Genomic DNA, 23,317 nt, shown 5'->3' on the forward strand with positions numbered 1-23,317 from the left:
AGAACAAAGTGGCAATTATATCAAAACGTTAGAAACAGTCACAATGTAAATGCAGCAGCCCATTACAAACAGTATTGTAAGGTGCTTAAAAAAGTTATTAGGAAGGCAAAAAGTATGTGGTATGCAGATAGAATAGCTAAGTCTCAGGATAAAATTAAAACCATATGGTCAGTCGTAAAGGAAGTGGCTGGTCTGCAGAGACAGGTCGAGAATATAGAATCAGTGCGTAGTGGGGATGTCCGTGTTACTGATAAGTCGCATATATGAACAGTACTTAATAATCACTTTCTGAATATAGCAGGTGAACTAAATAGAAACCTAGTCCCAACAGGGAATCATATAGCGCTCTTAGAAAAAAGTGTTCCGAGACTGTTACCTGAAATGCTCCTCCATGATACTGACAAGAGGGAGATTGAGTTAATAATTAAATCACTAAAGACCAAGAACTCTCATGGATATGACAGGGTATCTAGCAGAATAGTGAAGTATTGCTCTATGTATGTTAGCCCAGTACTTAGCCATATCTGTAACTTTTCCTTTAGGAGTGGTCGGTTTCCTGACCGATTAAAGTACTCAGTAGTGAAGCCACTTTACAAAAAGGGAGACAGGGATAATGTTGACAATTATAGACCTATTTCTATGCCATCGGTGTTTGCTAAAGTTATCGAGAAGGTTGTATATACAAGGTTACTGCAGCATTTAAATTCACATAATTTGCTGTCAAATGTACAGTTTGGTTTTAGAAATGGCTTAACAACTGAAAATGCTATAGTCTCTCTTCTCTGTGAGGTTTTGGACGGATTAAATAAAAGGTTGCGAACGTTATGTGTTATCTTTGATTTAACGAAGGCTTTTGACTGTGTTGACCACAAAATATTACTGCAGAAGTTGGAACATTATGGAGTAAGGGGAGTAGCTTACAATTGGTTCGCCTCCTACTTTAAGAACAGAAAGCAGAAGGTAATCCTCCGCAATATTGAGAGTGGTAATGATGTTCAGTCCCAATGGGGCACTGTTAAATGGGGCGTTCCCCAAGGGTCGGTGCTGGGGCCACTGCTGTTTCTTATTTATATAAATGATATGCCTTCTAGTATTACAGGTGATTCAAAAATATTTCTGTTTGCTGATGACACCACCTTGGTAGTGAAGGATCTTGTGTGTAATATTGAAACAGTATCAAATAATGTAGTTCATGATATAAGTTCGTGGCTTGTGGAAAATAATTTGATGCTAAATCACAGTAAGACTCAGTTTTTACAGTTTCTAACTCACAATTCAACAAGAACTGACATTTTAATCAGACAGAATGGGCATGTTATAAGCGAGACGGAACAGTTCAAGTTCAAAAAAATGGCTCTGAGCACTATGGGACTCAACTGCTGAGGTTATTAGTCCCCTAGAACTTAGAACTAGTTAAACCTAACTAACCTAAGGACATCACAAACATCCATGCCCGAGGCAGGATTCGAACCTGCGACCGTAGCGGTCTTGCGGTTCCAGACTGCAGCGCCTTTAACCGCACGGCCACTTCGGCCGGCAGTTCAAGTTCCTAGGCGTATGGATAGATAGTAAGTTGTTGTGGAAAGCCCATGTTCAGGATCTTGTTCAGAAACTAAATGCCGCTTTATTTACCATTAGAACAGTATCTGAAATAAGAGACATTTCAACACGAAAAGTAGTATACTTCGCATATTTTCATACGCTTATGTCATATGGTATTATTTTTAGGGGTAATTCTTCTGATTCAAAAAGGGTATTTTTGGCTCAAAAACGGGCTGTTCGAGCTATGTATGGTGTAAGTTCGAAAACCTCTTGTCGACCCCTATTCAATAGTCTGGGAATTTTGACATTGCCCTCACAGTATGTACTTTCTTTAATGTCGTTTGTTGTTAGTAATATTAGCTTATTCCCAAGAGTTAGCAGCTTTCACTCAGTTAATACTAGGCAGAAATCAAATCTGCATGTGGAATGCACCTCCTTGACTCTTGTGCAGAAAGGAGTGCAGTATTCTGCTGCATCCATTTTCAATAAGCTACCACAAGAACTCAAAAACCATAGCAGTAGCCCAAACACTTTTAAGTCTAAACTGAAGAGTTTCCTCATGGCTCACTCCTTCTATTCTGTCGAGGAGCTCCTGGAAGAGCTAAAAAATTAAGCAAATTCCAGTGTTACATTCTTAATTTTCTTTATTTAAACTAACGACTTGTCGCCTGAATATGTTTCTTATATTTCATTTCATTCTGTTTCTACAATCGTGTTATAATTTCATGTATTGACTCGTTCCATGACCATGGAGACTTCTCCTAAATGTGGTCCCACGGAACAATAAATAAATAAATAAATAAATAAATAAAAACTGACGACCTCAGATTTTAAGTCCTATAGTGCTCAGAGCCATTTGAACCATTTTTCCACAACTATTTCCGCCACTGTCAAAACTTATTTTCCAGTTAACTTCGCAGGTTCACTTATCTCGCATTTATTTTCCAATTAGGCGTTGTTACATGTTCGTATGACGCGTTTTTTACGCTGTTCCTAGAACTGAACTTAAAGCAGCAGGTAACCCGGGGCTGTAAACTGGTAATGTAGCGATCTGGCAAAATTTTTCTGTCAAAATATCATTTCTTAGATATACCAAGAAGATAATATGTACCTTTCTTTACATATTATTCCTATTAGTCGTTTATTTCTGCCCTGGTAATCTGGATCTACGAATTCCGCTAATAATCATAACAGCGCTGATCATTCGCTCACCCAAAGTCTTTTATTTCTAGATGAGACAGAGATTCACCTTGCAGAGACATCGCGTACACTATGCGGGCATTCAAAAATCAACTTATGATTCGTTCAGAAATCAACTTAGAATGTGTTCAAAATCGACTGGGACGCATGTCAAAATCATATGAATAATCGATACAGCAAGTGCGATGGGTGATAGCTTTGTGAAACAAGGTTTTTTCTTCGAGAAACCGCGGTGTGCCCCCCCCCCCACCCCCCACCCCCACCCACCCACTGACTCAGATTTGGGACTGCTGCCGAGCTGCCAGCATACAACCGCTGAGCTCAGCTGATTATGTGTTGGGAGACCGAACATCGAAGGTCATCTGTATCCCAGCATGGATCTGTATACCCCATGCGTACGCGTCTTGAGTAAATTGTGCGTCGGAGTGTAAGATAGTTTTCTAAATGTTTGTATAGCGTTTATCTCAGGCGCGACGTGGGCATCAACCCGAAATTCACCTAGTGGAATGTGAGAAACCTCCTAAAGGCGACACCGATACACCGACGCTTGAAGTAAATCTCCCGTGCAGATTCCATCGGGGGGCCAGAGCACTTGCCGCGCTGTCTAAGGCGATTTGCCACGGTTCGCAGAGCTCCTCCCATTGGAGATTCGAGTCCTCCCTCGGGCACGGGTATGTGTGCTGTACTTATATTAAGTCAGCTTAAGTCAGATTAAGTAGTGTGTAAGCCTCGGGACCGATTTCCTCAGCAGTTTGGTCCCATAGGAACTTACCACTACCGGCACATCCCCCTCTCCTTGAAGCGGCCGGTTTAATACGCAAGTTTATCCGGGCAGATCCCATACAGATCTCCTCAATGGTCGGCGTACGTGGAAACAGCTACAAATCAATAGCAGCCCCCCCCCCCCCCCAACATCATCATCCAGTTCTGGACATCTCATCAAATTAATGTGAAAATGTGATCCACTGAGGGGACAACACAATGTTGCGACCACAACGAAGGACGCAGAGAGTACAAAGTGTTCTTTTCCTCTCATCTTTCATATCCTACCTGAGAGGATAGTGTGTGGTGATACAAAACTCGCTTCTTTTCAGCCACATATCAAGGAACTGTGAGCGAGTCTATAGGATTTCCAAAGGGGAAAGAAGTTAGTTGCATGTTCCATAAACTGAACGATTTTTCTATCGATGTACATGGAAGAAGTCGGTTTACAGAATATATACAGGTGATTAATGTCTTACTTATGGAACTACACTCAAAAACTAGTATTTTAATCTTAAATAGGAAGCACTGTCTAATGTTCTGCAAAACGTAATGACGAAAGTACCTCTCACGTGATGTGTTACTGCTAAGAAGCATAGCTCGATGCAACTTGAACCGTATGGTAGGCGGGGACAAAGGTGCACGCAGGGCAAAGATTTTTCCTAGTTGTGAGTGTAGTGTGTCAGATCTGCATTTTCAGTTGAGAGGGTTTATGGTGGAAGAGTCAGGGGTATTGTGTTAGTGGTTTGTGCTTTGTAGCTTTCGATATATGAGGTGAGTTAGTTTTCTGGGGCCTACAATCTTGGTATTTACCATGTACTCGACGGTTTCTGTCTGCTACAACAACAGTCCAAATAATTAGCAGTGCCTTGTATTCAGTTACAAAACCTAACTCACGCTTTAAGCTTGGCTATTACTTTAACAAGTTGTCACATATGCCAGCTGATACCGGAAGTTCAGAAATCAGCGTCACCGTGCAAACATCCTAAGAACTAGCTGCGGCAGATGTCCGCATGCGTACCTTTGTCCCAAAAAGTTTGTCTTTTCTTTCTTTGGTTTTAACACTGAACGCGTAGATTTATTTAGCAGATTTGATGGGGCTTGATTTATAGTTCTCTATTTCACATTGACTGATTCAGTATTAACAAGACTAATTCAACCTCAATTTAGAGAAACTAAGAGAGAAAAACGTTCTCCATGCCGTTGCCTTCTAAAACGTCAGAGGCCGCAAAGAAGCTAATAGAAATGCAGCTCAAGGTCTTGGATGTAGTGAAATCATATTATGTAAAAGACTTAAAGCAGGCCTGGGGCCGCGTCAGTTGAGCGTTTCAAGAAAGTATTTTCTGGGACAGAGGAAACGGAATTGGCGAAGGACTGTATCAATCTGGTCTATGTTCTACGGCCTTGCGCTTAAACAGTTCCGACATGAAGCTTATCAGTCTGCCGAAAGTAATGCCCTCACTCACCTATTTAATAAAGAAACCCGATTGGCTGGGGATAACTGGGATCGCTTATTCGTCACTCGTCATAATTTATGAGGCAACTGGAGAAAATCAGTATGAGGAGATAATGGGGTTCAATAAGGCACAAATGAAACTTCTTTTCAGTTACTCGGAAACTTTCCAACCTAAATATAATTTTACGCCCCATAAAGTCTATAATGAAGACGAAACTGGAATGCAGACCGTACAGGAAAAACTGTAAAGAACTGTGCCAAGAGATGGCCAAACAATAATAATAATAATAATAATAATAATAATAATAATAATACAATGTATTTCCTTCTGTTAAACTGTTTTGCATTTAAATTAGTGATATGTTAGTGTCATGTTTTGATGTTTAATACGATCACAATGATGGAGACAGTGATTATGGTTATTATGATCATGGTGATGATTTTGATATAGTAAAACATTATAGAAGTTAATAATGGCAGTACCTGACAAATACTTTAATTGTCCTTTAGTCTGTTATGATTATAATAATTTGTTTTTGTGTGGAAGTTTGTCCAGGCCTGGGGCAAAGACCTATTTTCTTCTTTCGTAACATTCTGTTAAATGTAACTTCAATACAGCATTGAAGTACTTGAATTTTGGTATGATCCTAGGTGTATTGAACACAACTGTCATTTTCACGTAACCATAAAAGCAAAAAGGAAAAATAGAAAAGTGTTGGAAATTGGAAATTTGTGGTAAGGTCTTATGGGACCAAACTGCTGAGGTCATCGGTTCCTTGGCTTACACGCAACTGACTAACGCTAAGGACGACACACACACCCGTGCCCGAGGGAGGACTCGAACCTCCGACGGGGGAACCCGCGCGGACCGTGACAAGACACCCTAGACCACTCGGCTACCCGCGCGGCGTAGAAAAGCGTTAAGTGCGCACATTTGACCCAGCCTACCCTACATAGAAAGAACTGCTACGGCACAGTAAACACAGTAAATGATCATGCTCGATAAAGTTCCTTGATTATTCATGACGTGCCCACCTGTGACGGTAGGTGGAAACATGTAAGGCACCCACGAACACTGTAGAACATGATGGTTTCGGTATCCAGATGTTGTGGTGCGGGGAGACATAATGTTGCACGGGCGTACTGACCTCCAAATCTTTGAACACGGTACACTCGCTGGTCAACGTAATTGTGAGGATGTCTATTCCTCTCCCATGCGCGACTTTTTCAGGATGCATTCGCCCCTGACTTCATTGTTACGGATGACAGTGCTCGACCACATGGAGTTTCACAGGTTGAGGAGCTGCTGGAACCAGAGGGTATTCCGCGAATGGACTGGCTTCTTCTTCCTGAATATTTCCAGTTTGCGGATGTTGCTGTGTGTTTCCTGCCCATACAGGTTGCTAATATAATTGCGTAGGCTTCCGTGGCCAGAGTCACGACATGGTACATAACACAAGAGCCAATGGACAACAGAGGTCACGTTCTCCCTCCACGGCAATAACGTATTAAAATAAAGTTCCCTCTCCTTCTTCCTTAAGTGACCAATGAAACTAACTACCTTTTTAAAATGATGACGTAATGGCATGCGCAGCGAACACTAACAACAAAATATAAAGGACAATGCATAGCTAGAACGCACCATCAGACCAAGGCCGCTGCAATCGTTGCCGAAACGTTGGTTTTTTCTATAGCAGCAGTAGTTTGTACATTACGGCGCTGTACCAAACTCAGAAAACTTTAATGTCGACAGTTTGCAGTACGTCCATACGCACGAACCGTGCAGAAGTTGTAAACAGCGCTGGTGGAGGAATGGCACACCCTAAAACAATAACTCTTTACCGACCTCGTGACCAGCATGGCAGCATGCCGAGTGTGCACTGCCGTCCCTCGAGGTCACAAACACTATTAAGAAGCATGGTCCACCATTTGTAATGTACAGCCTACTGTCATGAATCGCAGTGAACTTGATATAATTATTGTGTTCCAATGAAAGTGTCATTTCTATTCATTTCATTGACTATGGCTTTCAGTTATATTTTACACTATACTGCAGGAGTTCTTTCTACACATGGGTCAAGTTCGTTCGACCAGCGCTATTTGGCAGTGACACACAATGTATTAGATACTTTTGTCCTTAACTTTTACGCACTCGTGTCTCAACACTGGCCACCATTCTTACGTGCTTCCCCAAACCAACCACTTCCTTGCTCCTTGCAAGCGAAGCTATTCCTGTTTCAAAACTTAAAACAACGTTTCCATAAAGTCAACATGGTTTATGCTTCACAAACGACCAACACAACAGAACCGCTACTGTGGGTGCCGGGCACTTGGTCAGACCGCGCCGTGAGCAATGCCTGGGACCCACAGGGGTGGCGAGCTTGGGGTTGGTCATCCTTCAGAGACGGCCAGTGTGAGGGGAGCGGGAGCGACTTACCAGGGTGCACGACGATGCGCTTCTTGAGCGCCTCGTAGATGCCCTGTGGAGTGAGCGACGCGTCGTCGACGTCCAGGTACTCAGTGACCAGCTGGTCGACGACGCGCCGGCAGCCGGCCTCCGCCTCCCCCGCGCAGGTGCTGTTGAGGCCCACCAGCTCCAGGAAGCGGCCCGCCGTCTCTCCAGACACCGCGCCCGCCACCCACGTAGCTGTCGACACGGAAGGCTCGTATTAAGTGCTCACCAGATGTGGCTCGTTGTTTTAATGCAAGCGAAGGCTCTGAATCTGTTACCAGGAAGCCCAAATTCTCCAGTGCCCTAGAGTCATACCTTTTTTCTCCTTTTCAATTATTACTCAATATATGTTGTTTTTTTTCTACTCCATGTGTCGCACACGTTTCTAAAAGTGCCCAAATGCGTGGAAGGTAGGGATGTTTACGATCATCGACATTTGAAAAATATCGATTTTTCAATACTTATGCTGAAACTATGAAGTGGAAGGCTTCGGGAAACCACCACTGGAATCACTTCCCTAGACGCTCATGCGGTGGACCTCTCTGACGAGGCTTCCCCTATGACAAGACCTGCCGTAAGGCAGACCACAAAAGCTTTCATACTGACACTGCGCAAAAGAATTAAAGGGTCACTTTGTTGAAAATCATCCATTTCCCCCAATACGACACAGAAGTTTGAAGTAATACTCAAAGGTGCCTGCAACCTTCCTCTGTAATGGCGGACAAGCGCCGTACGCCACGGCATCGCCTTCAGGTTCAGCAAGGTGTTGACACATACAAGAAAAAAAGCTAGAGTTTCATGCTAGGTTCAAGGTGGATAATGAGACCACACTGGCACCAAATTTCTCCATAGTTCTGGCCCAGGTCACGTTAGACGTGTCACACGATGGGAAGGTCGTCATTCCTCCGTTACGCACTTCTCATTCCTTCTCTTGACGCCTCTGCGATAGAGGTCAAAACAGCGACGCCCAGCGCTGAAATCCAGCGTTTTCTTACAGGTGGCTGAGGAAAATATTTCAGACACACCACTCTCAGAAACGACACGAAAAGGCCTCATGAGGTGGTTGGTATAAAGGGCGTCAATGAAGCCACCCCTCCTCTTTCACTCACATTTTGCGATCTAAATCGACATTTTGCATTGTGTTGTGCAACACAATGACGTACTTCACAATCTTTGACACTGCGGACTCCTCGCCAGACGACTACGCCCTTCGGTGAGGACATCGTGAGACTACAGCTGCACTGAACGTGATGTGGTCTCTTTGGGCTGTAACGCGACTGCAACTTTAGCATCGTTCGACAAAATTTGAAAGTGACCCGACACAGAACATGGAGTCTCTGTTTTTTCAGCCCTGCTGTTTCGCGTCCTCCTGTGGCAAGATGACGACAGGGTGAGAGACTGACATCTGCTCGAATAAAACGCAAAGTATCTCTCTAAGACCGTTCAGTTTGGCAGCAATCTCGGTGTCACCTGCACACCACTGTCGACCACATTAAAAATATTCCTGTACAGAGACAATCCTGGACCGATTCCTAAGCACTGGCGGGCAGGTAAAACCTCTGACACACTCTAGCTGAGTGGCGGTGCACTGCTGCTCTAGCACTGCTTGTGGACATGTGGAATGCAAGGAGTGTCGAAGGGGTTGCCTGCCTGCAGGTGCATAACAGTGGCTTGAGGGTTGTCTCTGAACAGGTACATTTTTAAAGCAACAAATGTGTGGAGGCGGCACCGGGAGTGTTGTCACAACTGGGGTGTGCTAGAGAGATAGTTCTCTATTTCCTTCATGCATATATCAGAGCCCCGCCCCCTCTGATCACGTCACAGGAGGGTGCAAAACAGTAGGGCTAGAAAAGCATAAATTTTTTTTTGCTGCATCGGATCACATTCAAAATTCGTCGAATGGTTTTCAACGGTCACTATTGTTGCCATCATGTATACCAGAGCAAAAATTGCAATAGTGCTACATTCCAAAGAGGTCAAATCATGTTCAATGGCACTGTGGCCCCACGATGTCCTTAGACGAGGGATAAACTAGAAGGTGTCCATAGACAAGGGATAAACCAGCCAGAGGGTGACAACAGTGGCAAAGGCTGTCGGGAACGTCGTTCTGTTGGACATCGCACTGCAAATTGTTATTTTCGTCCACAAAATGCCTGTGAATGAACGTTGCAAGAGAAAGGGTGTTTTCATTGACATTCATTATGCCACGAGCTGAGATCTTTTCGTGTCGATTCTCAGAGGTAACCTGCCTCAAATGTCTTCCTCTGCCATCCATAAGAAAACTGCGTGATTTGGATGCTGGGTGTTGCGGTTCTGACCTCTGTCACAAAGGCATCAAAAGAATTGAGTGAGAAGTGGTTAACGGGGGAGGGGAGGGGGAGGCGACGACCTTCCGATCGTGTGGCACTTCTACCGTGTTGTTAGGCAAAAGTGTTACAAAATTTGGTGCCAACGTAGCCTTACACCTCACATGAACTTCCGGAACTTCCGAGCCCTAGCCTTTTTCTTTCCTTTCGCATGTGTAGTCGACACCCTTCCTCTAAAAGCGTTGTCGTGACGTCACAGGCCGCCACAGTTTTGCACCTTTACAGAGGAAGTTTGAAGGCATCTTTGACCCGCATTTCAAACTTTTTCATCGTTAAGAGGGACAACAACTGGATTTCAAAAAATCGACCCTTCAATTCTTTTGTGCAGTGTATTTGACACATCGTATAAACGATAGTAAAGGCAAAGTATTGACCCTCTATTTACCTGTCACTACACTCAACAAATTTTTCCTCTTTTGAATTTTTTTCTGAAGATGTTTCATAGCACTCCTTCGGAATTTCTGCAGTCGTTAGGGACAATGACAACCAAGCTACCATTGAAGCTGGTGTGTAGTGTATACGAGTCTGGAGACATACCATTAGACCTTAGGGGGAAAGATCATCCACACAATCTCGAGAACAACGAGGGCGGCTGGGTGCGAGAACAAAATCAGCATAACGACTCATGTATCCAAGCTGTTTACAAGAATAACGTACACAATAACGGAAAAGGAAACTGAGGATCTCTTATATGGCGAAAAGTTTGGCTTCCGGAAAGTTAAGAATACGAGACAAGCATTTCTAAGTTTGCGAATGATAAAGGAAGCAAGACTTACGAAAAATAAAAACATGTTAATAAGAACTGTCGACCTAGAAACAGTGTTCGACAACGTAAAATGGTGGAAAATTTTCGAAATTCTGAGAAAAATGGGTGTAGGCTTCAGGGAAAGACTGGCGATATGTAGAGCTAAAAGGGAACAATAAGATTGGAAGACCAAGAACAAAGTGCTCGAATTATAAATGATGTAAGAGAGGGAGTCATCCTTTCGCCCCTACTGTTCAATGTATACATAAAAGAAGCAATGACGGGAATAAAAGGATTGTTCAAGAGTAGGATTAAGATTCAAGGTTTGAGGATACTAATGGTATCCTCAGTGAAAGTGAAGAATGATATCTTCGGTGAACGTGAAGAACAATTACAGGACGTATTGAGCGGAATGCACAGTCTAATGAGCATGGTATACGTGTTGAGGAATATCAGAAATGAGATTAGCAATAAAACATATAACATGAAAACTGGTGATCACGAACCAAACGAAGTTAAGGAATTCAGCTTGCATGGAATCAAAAGGCCTATGACGGATGAAGCAAGGAGGGTATAAAAAGCAGACTAGCACAGACAAATATGACATTCCTGGCCAAGAGAAATTTCCTACTATCAAAGACTATCCCTAACCTGAAGACGAGGTTTCTCAGAATGTACTACAGGAGCACAGCATTGTACGGTAGTCAATCATGCACTGTGGGAAAATTGGAACAGAAGAAAATCGAAGTATTTACTATCAAAAACAGTCTTGATCATAATTTATTTATTCTGGTGGTACATCACCACCAGAAGGAGGTTCTTACTCATTGGTCTGAAGATGACCACAGTAGTGGTCGAAACCGGTCACTGTAATAAGTAAATTGTGATCAAGACTGTTTTCGATAGTAAATATCTCTAACACATTGATCACTGTTCACTCCCACGATGTATTCAAAAGAAAATCGAAGTGTTTGAGACGTGGTGCTACGAAGGATGCTGAAACTTTCGTGGACTGGTATGGAATGAGGAGGATCTTCGCAGAATCGGCTAAGAATGGATAATATGAGAAACACTGACGAGAAGGAGGCATAGTATGACAGGACATCTGTTAAGACATCAAGAAATAATCATCATGCTACTAGAAAAGCAGTGTAAGGTAAAACCTATAGGAAAAGACAGAGATTGGTATACATCCAATAGGTTGGGATAAGAGAAGAAATAGTGACAGGCCGCATTGAACCCGTCAGAAGACTGATGACCGTGGCTTCTCAACGACACTATTGCAACACATTTTTGAGTTGTTGATGGTGGAGGGGAGAGGGGGATTGAGAGTAAGAAGTTTAAATGAATTGTTGTTGTTGTTGTTGTTGTGGTCTTCAGTCCTGAGACTGGTTTGATGCAGCTCTCCATGCTACTCTAACCTGTGCAAGCTTCTTCATCTCCCAGTACCTACTGCAACCTACATCCTTCTGAATCTGCTTAGTGTATTCATCTCTTGGTCTCCCTCTACGATTTTTACCCTCCACGCTGCCCTCCAATACTAAATTGGTGATCCCTTGATGCCTCAGAACATGTCCTACCAACCGATCCCTTCTTCTGGTCAAGTTGTGCCACAAACTTCTCTTCTCCCCAATCCTATTCAATACCTCCTCATTAGTTATGTGATCTACCCATCTTATCTTTAGCATTCTTCTGTAGCACCACATTTCGAAAGCTTCTATTCTCTTCTTGTCCAAACTAGTTATTGTCCATGTTTCACTTCCATACATGGCTACACTCCATACAAATACTTTCAGAAACGACTTCCTGACACTTAAATCTATACTCGATGTTAACAAATTTCTCTTCTTCAGAAACGATTTCCTTGCCATTGCCAGTCTACATTTTATATCCTCTCTACTTCGACCATCATCAGTTATTTTACTCCCTAAATAGCAAAACTCCTTTACTACTTTAAGTGTCTCATTTCCTAATCTAATTCCCTCAGCATCACCAGATTTAATTTGACTACATTCCATTATCCTCGTTTTGCTTTTGTTGATGTTCATCTTATATCCTCCTTTCAAGACACTGTCCATTCCGTTCAACTGCTCTTCCAAGTCCATTGCTGTCTCTGATAGAATTACAATGTCATCGGCAAACCTCAAAGTTTTTACTTCTTCTCCATGAATTTTAATACCTACACCGAATTTTTCTTTTGTTTCCTTTACTGCTTGCTCAATATACAGATTGAATAACATCGGGGAGAGGCTACAACCCTGTCTCACTCCTATCCCAACCACTGCTTCCCTTTCATGCCCCTCGACTCTTATAACTGCCATCTGGTTTCTATACAAATTGTAAATAGCCTTCCGCTCCCTGTATTTTACCCCTGCCACCTTCAGAATTTGAAAGAGAGTATTCCAGTTAACATTGTCAAAAGCTTTCTCTAAGTCTACAAATGCTAGAAACGTAGGTTTGCCTTTTCTTAATCTAGCTTCTAAGATAAGTCGTAGGGTTAGTATTGCCTCACGTGTTCCAACATTTCTACGGAATCCAAACTGATCTTCCCCGAGGTCCGCTTCTACTAGTTTTTCCATTCGTCTGTAAAGAATTCGCGTTAGTATTTTGCAACTGTGACTTATTAAACTGATAGTTCGGTAATTTTCACATCTGTCAACACCTGCTTTCTTTGGGATTGGAATTATTATATTCTTCTTGAAGTCTGAGGGTATTTCGCCTGTCTCATACATCTTGCTCACCAGATGGTAGAGTTTTGTCAGGACTGGCTCTCCCAAGGCCATCAGTAGTTCTAATGGAATTTTGTCTACTCCCTGGGCCTTGTTTCGACTCAGGTCTTTCAGTGCTCTGTCAAACTCTTCACGCAGTATCTTATCTCCCATTTCGTCTTCATCTACATCCTCTTCCATTTCCATAATATTGTCCTCAAGTACATCGCCCTTGTATAAACCCTCTATATACTCCTTCCACCTTTCTGCCTTCCCTTCTTTGCTTAGAACTGGGTTGCCATCTGAGCTCTTGATATTCATACAAGTTGTTCTCTTCTCTCCAAAGGTCTCTTTAATTTTCCTGTAGGCAGTATCTATCTTGCCCCTAGTGAGACAGGCCTCTACATCCTTACATTTGTCCTCTAGCCATCCCTGCTTAGCCATTTTGCACTTCCTGTCGATCTCATTTTTGAGACGTTTGTATTCCTTTTTGCCTGCTTCATTTACTGCATTTTTATATTTTCTCCTTTCATCAATTAAATTCAATATTTCTTCTGTTACCCAAGGATTTCTATTAGCCCTCGTCTTTTTACCTACTTGATCGTCTGCTGCCGTCACTACTTCATCCCTCAGAGCTACCCATTCTTCTTCTACTGTATTTCTTTCCCCCATTCCTGTCAATTGTTCCCTTATGCTCTCCCTGAAACTCTCTACAACTTCTGGTTCTTTCAGTTTATCCAGGTCCCATCTCCTTAAATTCTCACCTTTTCCAGTTTCTTCAGTTTCAATCTGCAGTTCATAACCAATAGATTGTGGTCAGAATCCACATCTGCCCCTGGAAATGTCTTACAATTTAAAACCTGGTTCCTAAATCTCTGTCTTACCATTACATAATCTATCTGATACCTTTTAGTATCTCCAGGGTTCTTCCATGTATACAACCTTCTATCATGATTCTTAAACCAAGTGTTAGCTATGATTAAGTTACGCTCTGTGCAAAATTCTACAAGGCGGCTTCCTCTTTCATTTCTTCCCCCCAATCCATATCCACCTACTATGTTTCCTTCTCTCCCTTTTCCTACTGACGACTTACAGTCACCCATGACTATTAAATTTTCGTCTCCCTTCACTACCTGAATAATTTCTTTTATCTCGTCATACATTTCATCAATTTCTTCATCATCTGCAGAGCTAGTTGGCATATAAACTTGTACTACTGTAGTAGGCATGGGCTTTGTGTCTATCTTGGCCACAATAATGCGTTCACTTTGCTGTTTGTAGTAGCTAACCCGCACTCCTATTTTTTTATTCATTATTAAACCTACTCCTGCATTACCCCTATTTGATTTTGTATTTATAACCCTGTAATCACCTGACCAAAAGTCTTAAGATAAGAAAACTGGTTACTGTTGCAGCTGAGTATGGACTACAGCGTTTTATTGTTAATTCAGTTCATGCATTCATGGTGTGAAGTAGCGTGTGCCCGATGTTGCGAATGCTTTTTTCTTCCATTAAAATTATATTTCGAATTACGTAAATACATTTGCTGCTTATGATACTTAAGATTATGTATGATCAACGTAAATGAAAATAATTATATGAAAGAAACACACATATCCACATTGAGGTTTTTCAGATGTTTGAGTTCTGACGGATCTCAAATAACTGTGCTCTTGTCGTTGGTTACTTCAAAAGATAACTGTTATGAATAACAGACATTTTCAACACACTTTGGTTTTCGGTGTTAATATACAGGGTATTCGGAAATTCCCCTTACAAACTTCTAGGATTTGTAGAGGGGAGGTTGTACATAGTAATTTGAACACGAAACCGTATCCGGAAATGTATCGTTTACGTTCTACCACGGTTTCAGTTCAGATGTTTAATTCATCCACTTCTGTTTGAGCAATTGAATTAGGCGAGACGCAGTACAATTATTAGGTAACAATTCATAAGGAAACATAATGAAACATCCATTTATCGCTTAAGCACATTTGCTTGTACAAGCATCAAAACACGTTTTGTATCACCCTGGTTCTCAGAACTCGTGAAGACAGATGTTGACTGTGGGTATTGTTTCGCAGACACAGTCTCTTTTACTGTTCAGAGATGTCACTAAACCCGCCCAAAGATGTAAACAACTATGCATGAGCAGCGCCTATTAGACGGAGGGGGTCCGAGAGCCGATCAATTCCAGTTATTCCACCAGGAAGGAGGTACACAGCTCGTGTTGTCTAGACGGTTGCCTAGACAGTCAATACCGCTGTTCGATCGCGTACGAATTGTTACTTTGTGCCAGGAAGGGCTCTCAACAAGGGAAGTGTCCAGGCATCTCGGAGTGAACCAAAGCGATGTTGTTCGGACATGAGATGCAGAGAGACAGGAACTGTAGATGATATGCCTCGCTCTGTACGCCCAAGGGCTACTACTGCAATGGATGATCGCTACCTACGGATTATGGCTCGGAGGAACCCTGACAGCAACGCCACCATGTGGAACAATGCTTTCCGTGCAGCCACAGGACGTCGTGTTACGACTCAAACTGTGCACAATAGGCTGCATGATGCGCATCTTCATTCCCGACGTCCATGGCGACGTCCATCTTTGCAACCACGACACCATGCACCGCGGTACAGATGGGTCCAACAACAAGCCGAATGGACCGCATATGCCTTGATCCAGACAATCGTCGGAGACGTGTTTGGAGGCAACCCGGTCAGGCTGAACATCTTAGACACACTGTCCAGCGAGTGAAGCAAGGTTTTGGGGTGGCAATATGCGCGGCCGACGTACACCGCTAGCGGCCTTGGAAGGCAACGTAACGGCTGCACGATACGTAAATGACATCCTCCTACCAATAGTGCAACCATATCGGCAGCATATTGGCGAGGCATTCGTCTTCATGGACGACAATTCGCGCCCTCTCGTGCACATCTTCAGGATAACGACATCGCCCCACTAGAGTCGCCAGCATGTTCTCCAGACATAAACCATATCGTACATGCCTGAGTTAGATTGAAAAGGGTTGTTTATGGACGACGTCACCCATCAACCGCTCTGAGGGATCTACGCCGAATCACCCTTGAGGAGTGGGACAACATCTTCATTTCTTCAATTTTAAAATAAATTTCCCAAATTTTTTTCACTTGTCTTTTAATACATTCTCTAAGTTTTTAAGACAGTTTGATCCTCTATAACCAACTGGATTTTTATAAGGGTCATTTGTATATTTGTTGTGTTCTTTTTTATTAATTTGACTAGAAGCAACTTGAGATAAATCCTTAATCCAACAGTAGTGTGAATTATTTATCTTTTCAAAAGTTTCATAAATAAATACGTTTTTCCTTTTTACATTTTGTTACTTCTAACCGATATACATATTCCATCAGAGGAATTTTTTCTTTGAAGGAATAAACATTTACACACACACCAATTTTCAGAAGGATTGGTATACATATTAAATAGAATTATTGGATTACAAGTAGCAGTTAATAAATATGTTCCATCAAGAAGGTCATCCTGTACTGAATTACCAGAAAGAGTAAAAAAATACTTGTGTTTATGTAAAAAGATCAAAAATTCTATTATAGGCAGTAGCTTCTGCATTAAAACCAGTAGATAGGCAGAAATGTAAAATATCCCGATATAACACGAAATTATAAAGATTTTTCTAAAGAGCTTTAAGAAAAAATACCTAATATTTCGTTTCCTGTTGAAATTAATAATACTCCAAAAATGTACAGGAAAATTAGTGTGTGTGTAAATGTTTATTCCTTCAAAGAAAAAAATTCCTGTGATGGAATATGTATATATGCTACAAGGGCATAAAACTTGTGTGGTTACATTTACATACTTCATGTATCTTTACTACTCCAACTGATAGAATTGCAAGTGCTCAGAACAAAAAAGCATCATTCAGACCAGCAAAACATTAATATTAATGATGTATCAAAAACATAATACATAGAGAGTGTCAAGCATTTGAAATGGGAGATTCAGCGAATGTTTCCTCTTTGTTGTAACCAGTGGAATGTGAAAAATCATATGGAGATTGGTACAACTTTCTCCAGATCAGATATTTTTACAGTTTAGTTGTACTCCATAGAAACCCCTACCTCAAACCTGTGCTACTTGGAGCTAAATCCGACTTGATGGAGCAGCCTTGAAAAATATGACTTGATATCAACAGTTCTAAAACTTTTGACTGTCATAATTTAAATCTACGTGCAAACTTTGCAAAATGTTTCTTTATTGTTTAAATTCCTTAGTACGGAACTGAAAAATATATCCTAATATACCTGTTGGGTGGCCTTGCCTCAAAGCCTCTAACTATGAAAAATATCTCATGCTAACACTTTGCTCACTGCATCATACTTACAAAGTGTGTAACATGTTTTGTGTAATGACTACAATGAGAAATAAATTTAAGAGAGTAAAAATAGCAACACAATGTGACACAACAGAAAGAAATACACTAAACACTGTAACAATGGCCCAGAATATGCAGGACAGTTAGTTAGTTTCATGCTCCATGAATTATTTGTATGAGTAATCATAATGATATGAATTCAGTCATTTTACATTGGTATGTAGATATTGCTAGTTGCTCACTATTTATTTATTTATATATTTACTTTTTTTACTGGTGTCAGTAAGTCATCCCTCCTACTTTTTACATATTCCTTAAGCAGAAGTTTTCCTATGGAACGCAAGGATTTGACAAGGAGAATTTTTTTACTTTGTTTTCAAATTTAACTATTCTGTCTGTAAGACATTTCATATCACTGGGTAGGCGATAAAATTTTGGTTCCAACACTGTGCACCCCTTTCTGGGATAAAGCCAGTCTTAATATCAATCTCAATATGGGCTAACTGATATCATTTTTATCTTCTGTATTGCAGTTATGCACATTATTCTTCATTTTGAACCTAAGTGTGTTATTTATAACAAAATTCGAGAGGGAATAAAGATACTGTGAATCAGTAGCCAAAATGCCTGATTTCTGAAACACATGTCTACAAAATGACTATGGGTGAGCAATGTGTACTATTTTTATTGTACATTTTTCGGGATTGAAAACTTTTTTAAAGATTAGTAACCCCAGAATATATGCTGTGTCGCATCGCTGAACGAAATACACAAAATGTATTAACTTGGCAACAACAAAGCGCAGACAAGATGAGACACAGTACCATAAAAGGACAAACTCACACATAAAATCATCAAAATTTTCAAAAAATAGTGCATAAACATGGTGTTCAGAAGAGATAACTCTATCAAAAAATACATTCTACAACTAACAAAAGACTTAACATATATACCAGGAAGCAGTTGTATATCAATTACAATGTAACAAATATGATGAGAGATAGATGCGACAAACAGGTATGACATTATATACTCAATACAAAGAACGTATGAGAGCTTGCAACTATGGGACTAACACAGAACATTAGTAGAGCAAGCCAGGTAACACAATGACAAGCTAATTTCTAGGGAGGAAGATATGAAAATAATCAGAATAAACAGTAATAAATATTCTTATACGAAAATTATCATGGGCATAAAATTAAAGCAAAAAGAAAATGATTTTAAAAAAAACCAAGAGAAGACAATAAACAACCCAACTCGCCATTCAAATTAACAGAAAAAAACAGTACAGAACAAACTGACAGACGATCATCAGAATAATGGCACACATTTCTTTTCCCTTTACTCTTCCCTTACTCCCTCCAAAAAAACTTCTGAACAAAAACCCAACCGTTGGATCACTTAAAACCCCATCATTCACTCACTCCCTGACAGCTAGTCTACCCACATTCAACATTCTGGGGGAAAAAAAGAAAAACAGTCTTGAACAGATGCAGGTGTAGAGAGAAAGAGAGGGGAGAGGAGAGAGAGAAGGGAGATATAGAAGTGGAAATAAACGTTCAATAAGAAGAAATCAAGACAAGAGGCACCTAAAAAACAAAGATGATGGTACATAGCAGAACTTGATCAGATATAGCTGAGAGCATGTGAATAGAAGGGAGTCATTAGAAGTACTAGGTGAAATTTATTATTTGGGTAGCAAAATAATTGATGATGGCCGACACAAAGAGGATGTCAAATGTAAACTGACAATATCAAGAAAAGAATTTCTGAAAAAGAAGAATTTTTTAACAGTGAACACAAATATTCAGGAAGCCACGAAAAAAATAACAAGCTTACAAAATATAGCACAAAAATTAGGACTCCAGATATCATTTGAAAAGACTGAAATAATGGTAACGGATCCACTTGTAATAGATCACATCACAGTGAACAATAGGGAAATTAAAATAGTGAAACAATTTAAATACCTGGGTGAAATTATAACACATAAATTGGACGAGAAACCTGCATGGCGAGCAAGAACTAATAAAATGATAAAAGCTCAAAAACTAACGTGGTCTACGTACAATACAAAATATCTATGAATTAAAACAAAATTAAAACATTACAAGACGGTGGTTCAACCAGAGGTTACATACGGAAGTGAAACTCTTTTTAAAGTCACCCAGAAAAACAGAATTGACAAAATTTTAAAAGTAGAGAGAAGAATTGCTAGAACATGCATAAATAAGAAATATCAAAAAGCTGGGCAATGGCGGATAGTTCCAAATGAAGTGGTATACACAGAACTGGAGCCCATCACTGATACTATACGAAAGAAAAGGATCTCTTTTTGTGGTCACATTCTGAGGACACCAGAAACCAGATTATCAAGGAAAATTATTGAGAAACTCTGGAATTTGAAACAATAAGGAGGATGGCTTAAGGAAATAAGAGAGGATATGGAAGAACTGGAAATAACTCTGGATGATTTGCAGAACAAAACGCCAAATTTAAAGAAGTTGAGGGACACAGAAATAAGATTTAAACCAAAAATTGGCAAACGACATACAATGAAAAGGGTATTTACAGATAAGGAACGACGAAAAGCATCGGAACGAATGAAGAGATACTGGGCCACTCGGAAGGGGAAAATACCAAAGAAGAGGACCAGAAATGATTGACTGAAGTGGTCCAATGAGGCCGTAAAAGCAGAAGAAGAAGAACACAAATATAAATGGTAGGAAACCTTTTCTGGAGGTATTTATCTGGAATTTTGCCAAGTACGTGAGTGAAGGATAGACGATCAACAGTCTGTGCAAGAAGAGTATAAAAATGTTTGAAGTATGGTGCTACAGAAGAATGCTGAAGATTAGATGGGTAGCTCGAATAAGTAATGAGGAGGTTCTGAATCAAAGTCGGGAAAAATGAATTTATGGCACAAATTGAGTAAAACAACAGATCAGTTCATAGACCACTTCCATAGGCATGAGTCTTTTTAGTTATGGATGGAAATGAGGAGGCTAAAAACTGCAGAGCGAGACGAAGACTTCAATATAGCAATCAGCTTCAAGTGGATGCAGATCGCAGTAGTTACACAGACGAAGAGGGTTGCAGAGGATACACTAACATGGACACCTCCATCAAACCAGTCTTTGGACTGAAAACCAGAACAACAACATGTAATTTCTCAACGACGACAGTGTGTTATCTACTTGGAAAGGCAGGCTGGGGCATTTACTTTCTTAATGTGTGCGATATGAAACACTGTCAAGTAGACAAATGCATCTATGTCATTCTAGCAAGCGCTTAACTAATTTGTATTGTTCCTCTTATAAACTTCTAGTAACGGAATAGTGAAACCTTTTTCTTTCAGAAAAACAGTTGCTCTACCAGCTATACCTATCGCTGTCATTACCGACTAGTTCTAGTATTTGCCGCCGATAAATATTTTTCTATAGGGATGTATCAAAACAGTAAATGAACACCCTTAAAGGATCTCTCGCGTTTTGTAGATGCAGTTTCTTTCCACACAAATGTCGCAATTACAGTCAAGGAAAATAAGAAGATAGGATATAATTTAGCTGCGCCGAATAATGATTAAGGTAAGCAAAAGACGGTGAAAACATCATGATGTTGGCAAAGATCTCCTACAGTTCCAAGTTACTCGGAGTAGTTATAAAAGAGATCATTTATGTGCCTGTAATACAGTAGTGCAGAGTTGTAAAAAACTTTTAATGCTGCTGTAAGAAATCTTCCTGACTTTTATGATTGCCGACCTAGCGGAAATTCGCTAAGGCAGTTTCGGGACATCAGTGAAACAGTTGTATTTACGTTTAAGGATTTTAAAAGTGATGCTGCAAAATTAGTGGTAGGCCTAAGTGAATCCTGGTTGCAGATACAAATCAGGCGTTACATCATTGCTTCCGCTGAGAATCGAAACTTTTATTTTTATAAGGAGAGTATTTAGTATCTCATTCGTAAAAATTTGAAATGTTACGATCCGTCCTTGTTCTCTTGATTACACACTACAGTGTACTTACTTTACTCAATGGGATCATGTAGTAGCACAGAATGAGACAGCTAAGACGAAAAGCAGAGACAATGTAGGCAGACGGCTCATTTCTTACCTCCTTTCACTAACTTCCTTCCAACTCCTTGGACTTCACCTGAAAAAGGCAAAATATGTTAGTTACACTGATATAAAGACGTCCTATCAAGCATTTGCGTGTGGTGTCTATGAAACAAAAAAATTCTCGTAGCTGGTCATTTTAGTTGAAAGCTGTTTCTGCGTTCCTAACATGCTGCAAAGATCCAGAAATTGCAAATGTGTGAAATTAGAATGTGAATTGCGAAAAGCATCTTCTTGTATTGTTGAATATACATGGATGAGCGAAATCTTTGTGGCTGCCTTCACAATAGTCACGTCCTCAGCTTCTGGAATGCGATGCAACAGCGATTCTGCTTGGCTTGAATTCGACAAGATCCTGACAAGGTGAGTACTCGGTGATATGTAGCACCAGATGTCTGTCTACATGTCACGCAATTCCCGAATTTATGGGCCAGTCGTTCGCGCATGGAGAACTGGAACCTGATATCTTCCAGTTTGTGATCCTTCGGGTTCAGATTACACACATTTTGTGGCGAAAACGTCAAAATGAGTCCACTATCACGCTCCTGGAACCACTGTAGCATGTTCCTCGTCTTGTGACAGGGTCAGTTACCCTACCGGAAGAGACCATCGCCGTTGCGGAAGACGAAAAGAAGGACTGCATGTGGTCCGCAGTAATGTTCACCTAATTCACGGTAGTCATGGTTTCTTCTAGTACTATCGCGGAGCCCCTAGAATTCCAGGTGGATTTCATCCACGGCATATTACTGCTTCAGCTGGCCTGCATTTGTGTCGCTAGTTTAAAGCGGCTGTTCGACTGAATGGCAGTTTCGACACCTGATGTGTTAACAACAAATGTCATTCGTCTTAACAGGCGAGACGTTCAAGTGATCCACGGTCCAATCTATGCGATCCATTGTTCACTACAGTCATAACTTGCAATGTTCGTAGTATCGTCTGGTGCAGAACACCACGTTAAACGATGTGCTCAGAAGCAGTTGTGCCTGCGACAGCAATGCGTTCTTGTCAAAGTCACGTATGTCAGCGATTTTGTCCAATACCATCACTATCAAGGACGAGAATAATGTACAGAAGCATGGAAAAGAAAATTGGCGATCCGTTAGATGCCATCAGAGAGACAGTTCTGACGTTGCGCTCGATAGTGGAAGCAGGCTTGAGTAAAATCGAGACATACTCACAAACTTTCTCGCCCTATAAAAAGCTTTCGATTATTTAACATGGTACAAAATATTGGAAATAACCAGGAAAATAGGTACAAGGTATAGGGGAAATCGTACAAAATGTGCAAGAATCGAGAGAAAATAATAACAATGGAAGAACAAGAATGACGTACTCAGGTTATAAAATGTGTAATACATATATTTGTTTATTCCTTTTGTTTAATCTATGCAATGAAGAAACAAAGATGGAAGGAAAACAAAGGTTCTAGAGTGGTAAAATGACATTAACTGTAGCGCAACACCCACATTTGGCAGAAAAGCACGAGGTAAGAAGTGGTTCAAATGGCTCTGAGCCCTATGGGACTTAACATCTACGGTCATTAGTCCCCTAGAACTTAGAACTACTTAAACCTAACTAACCTAAGGACATCACACAACAC

General features: G+C 40.8%; 1 protein-coding gene across 2 annotated transcripts in view; it reads right to left on the reverse strand.

Moving 5' to 3' along the window:
* The window catches only part of LOC126203173 (uncharacterized), a 116,279-nt gene that overhangs the window by 50,690 nt on the left and 42,272 nt on the right, over window positions 1–23,317 (reverse strand). For both annotated transcript variants that reach the window (XM_049937415.1, XM_049937414.1), the window contains exons 3-4: window positions 21,716–21,754; window positions 7,398–7,607 (exon numbers count right to left, since the gene is read on the reverse strand). In XM_049937415.1, the coding sequence (XP_049793372.1) occupies window positions 7,398–7,607; window positions 21,716–21,754 (249 nt within the window). The remainder of the gene's footprint in view (window positions 1–7,397; window positions 7,608–21,715; window positions 21,755–23,317) is intronic.

This window comes from Schistocerca nitens, chromosome 9 (genome assembly GCF_023898315.1).
Source record: "Schistocerca nitens isolate TAMUIC-IGC-003100 chromosome 9, iqSchNite1.1, whole genome shotgun sequence".
NCBI lineage: Eukaryota > Metazoa > Arthropoda > Insecta > Orthoptera > Acrididae > Schistocerca > Schistocerca nitens.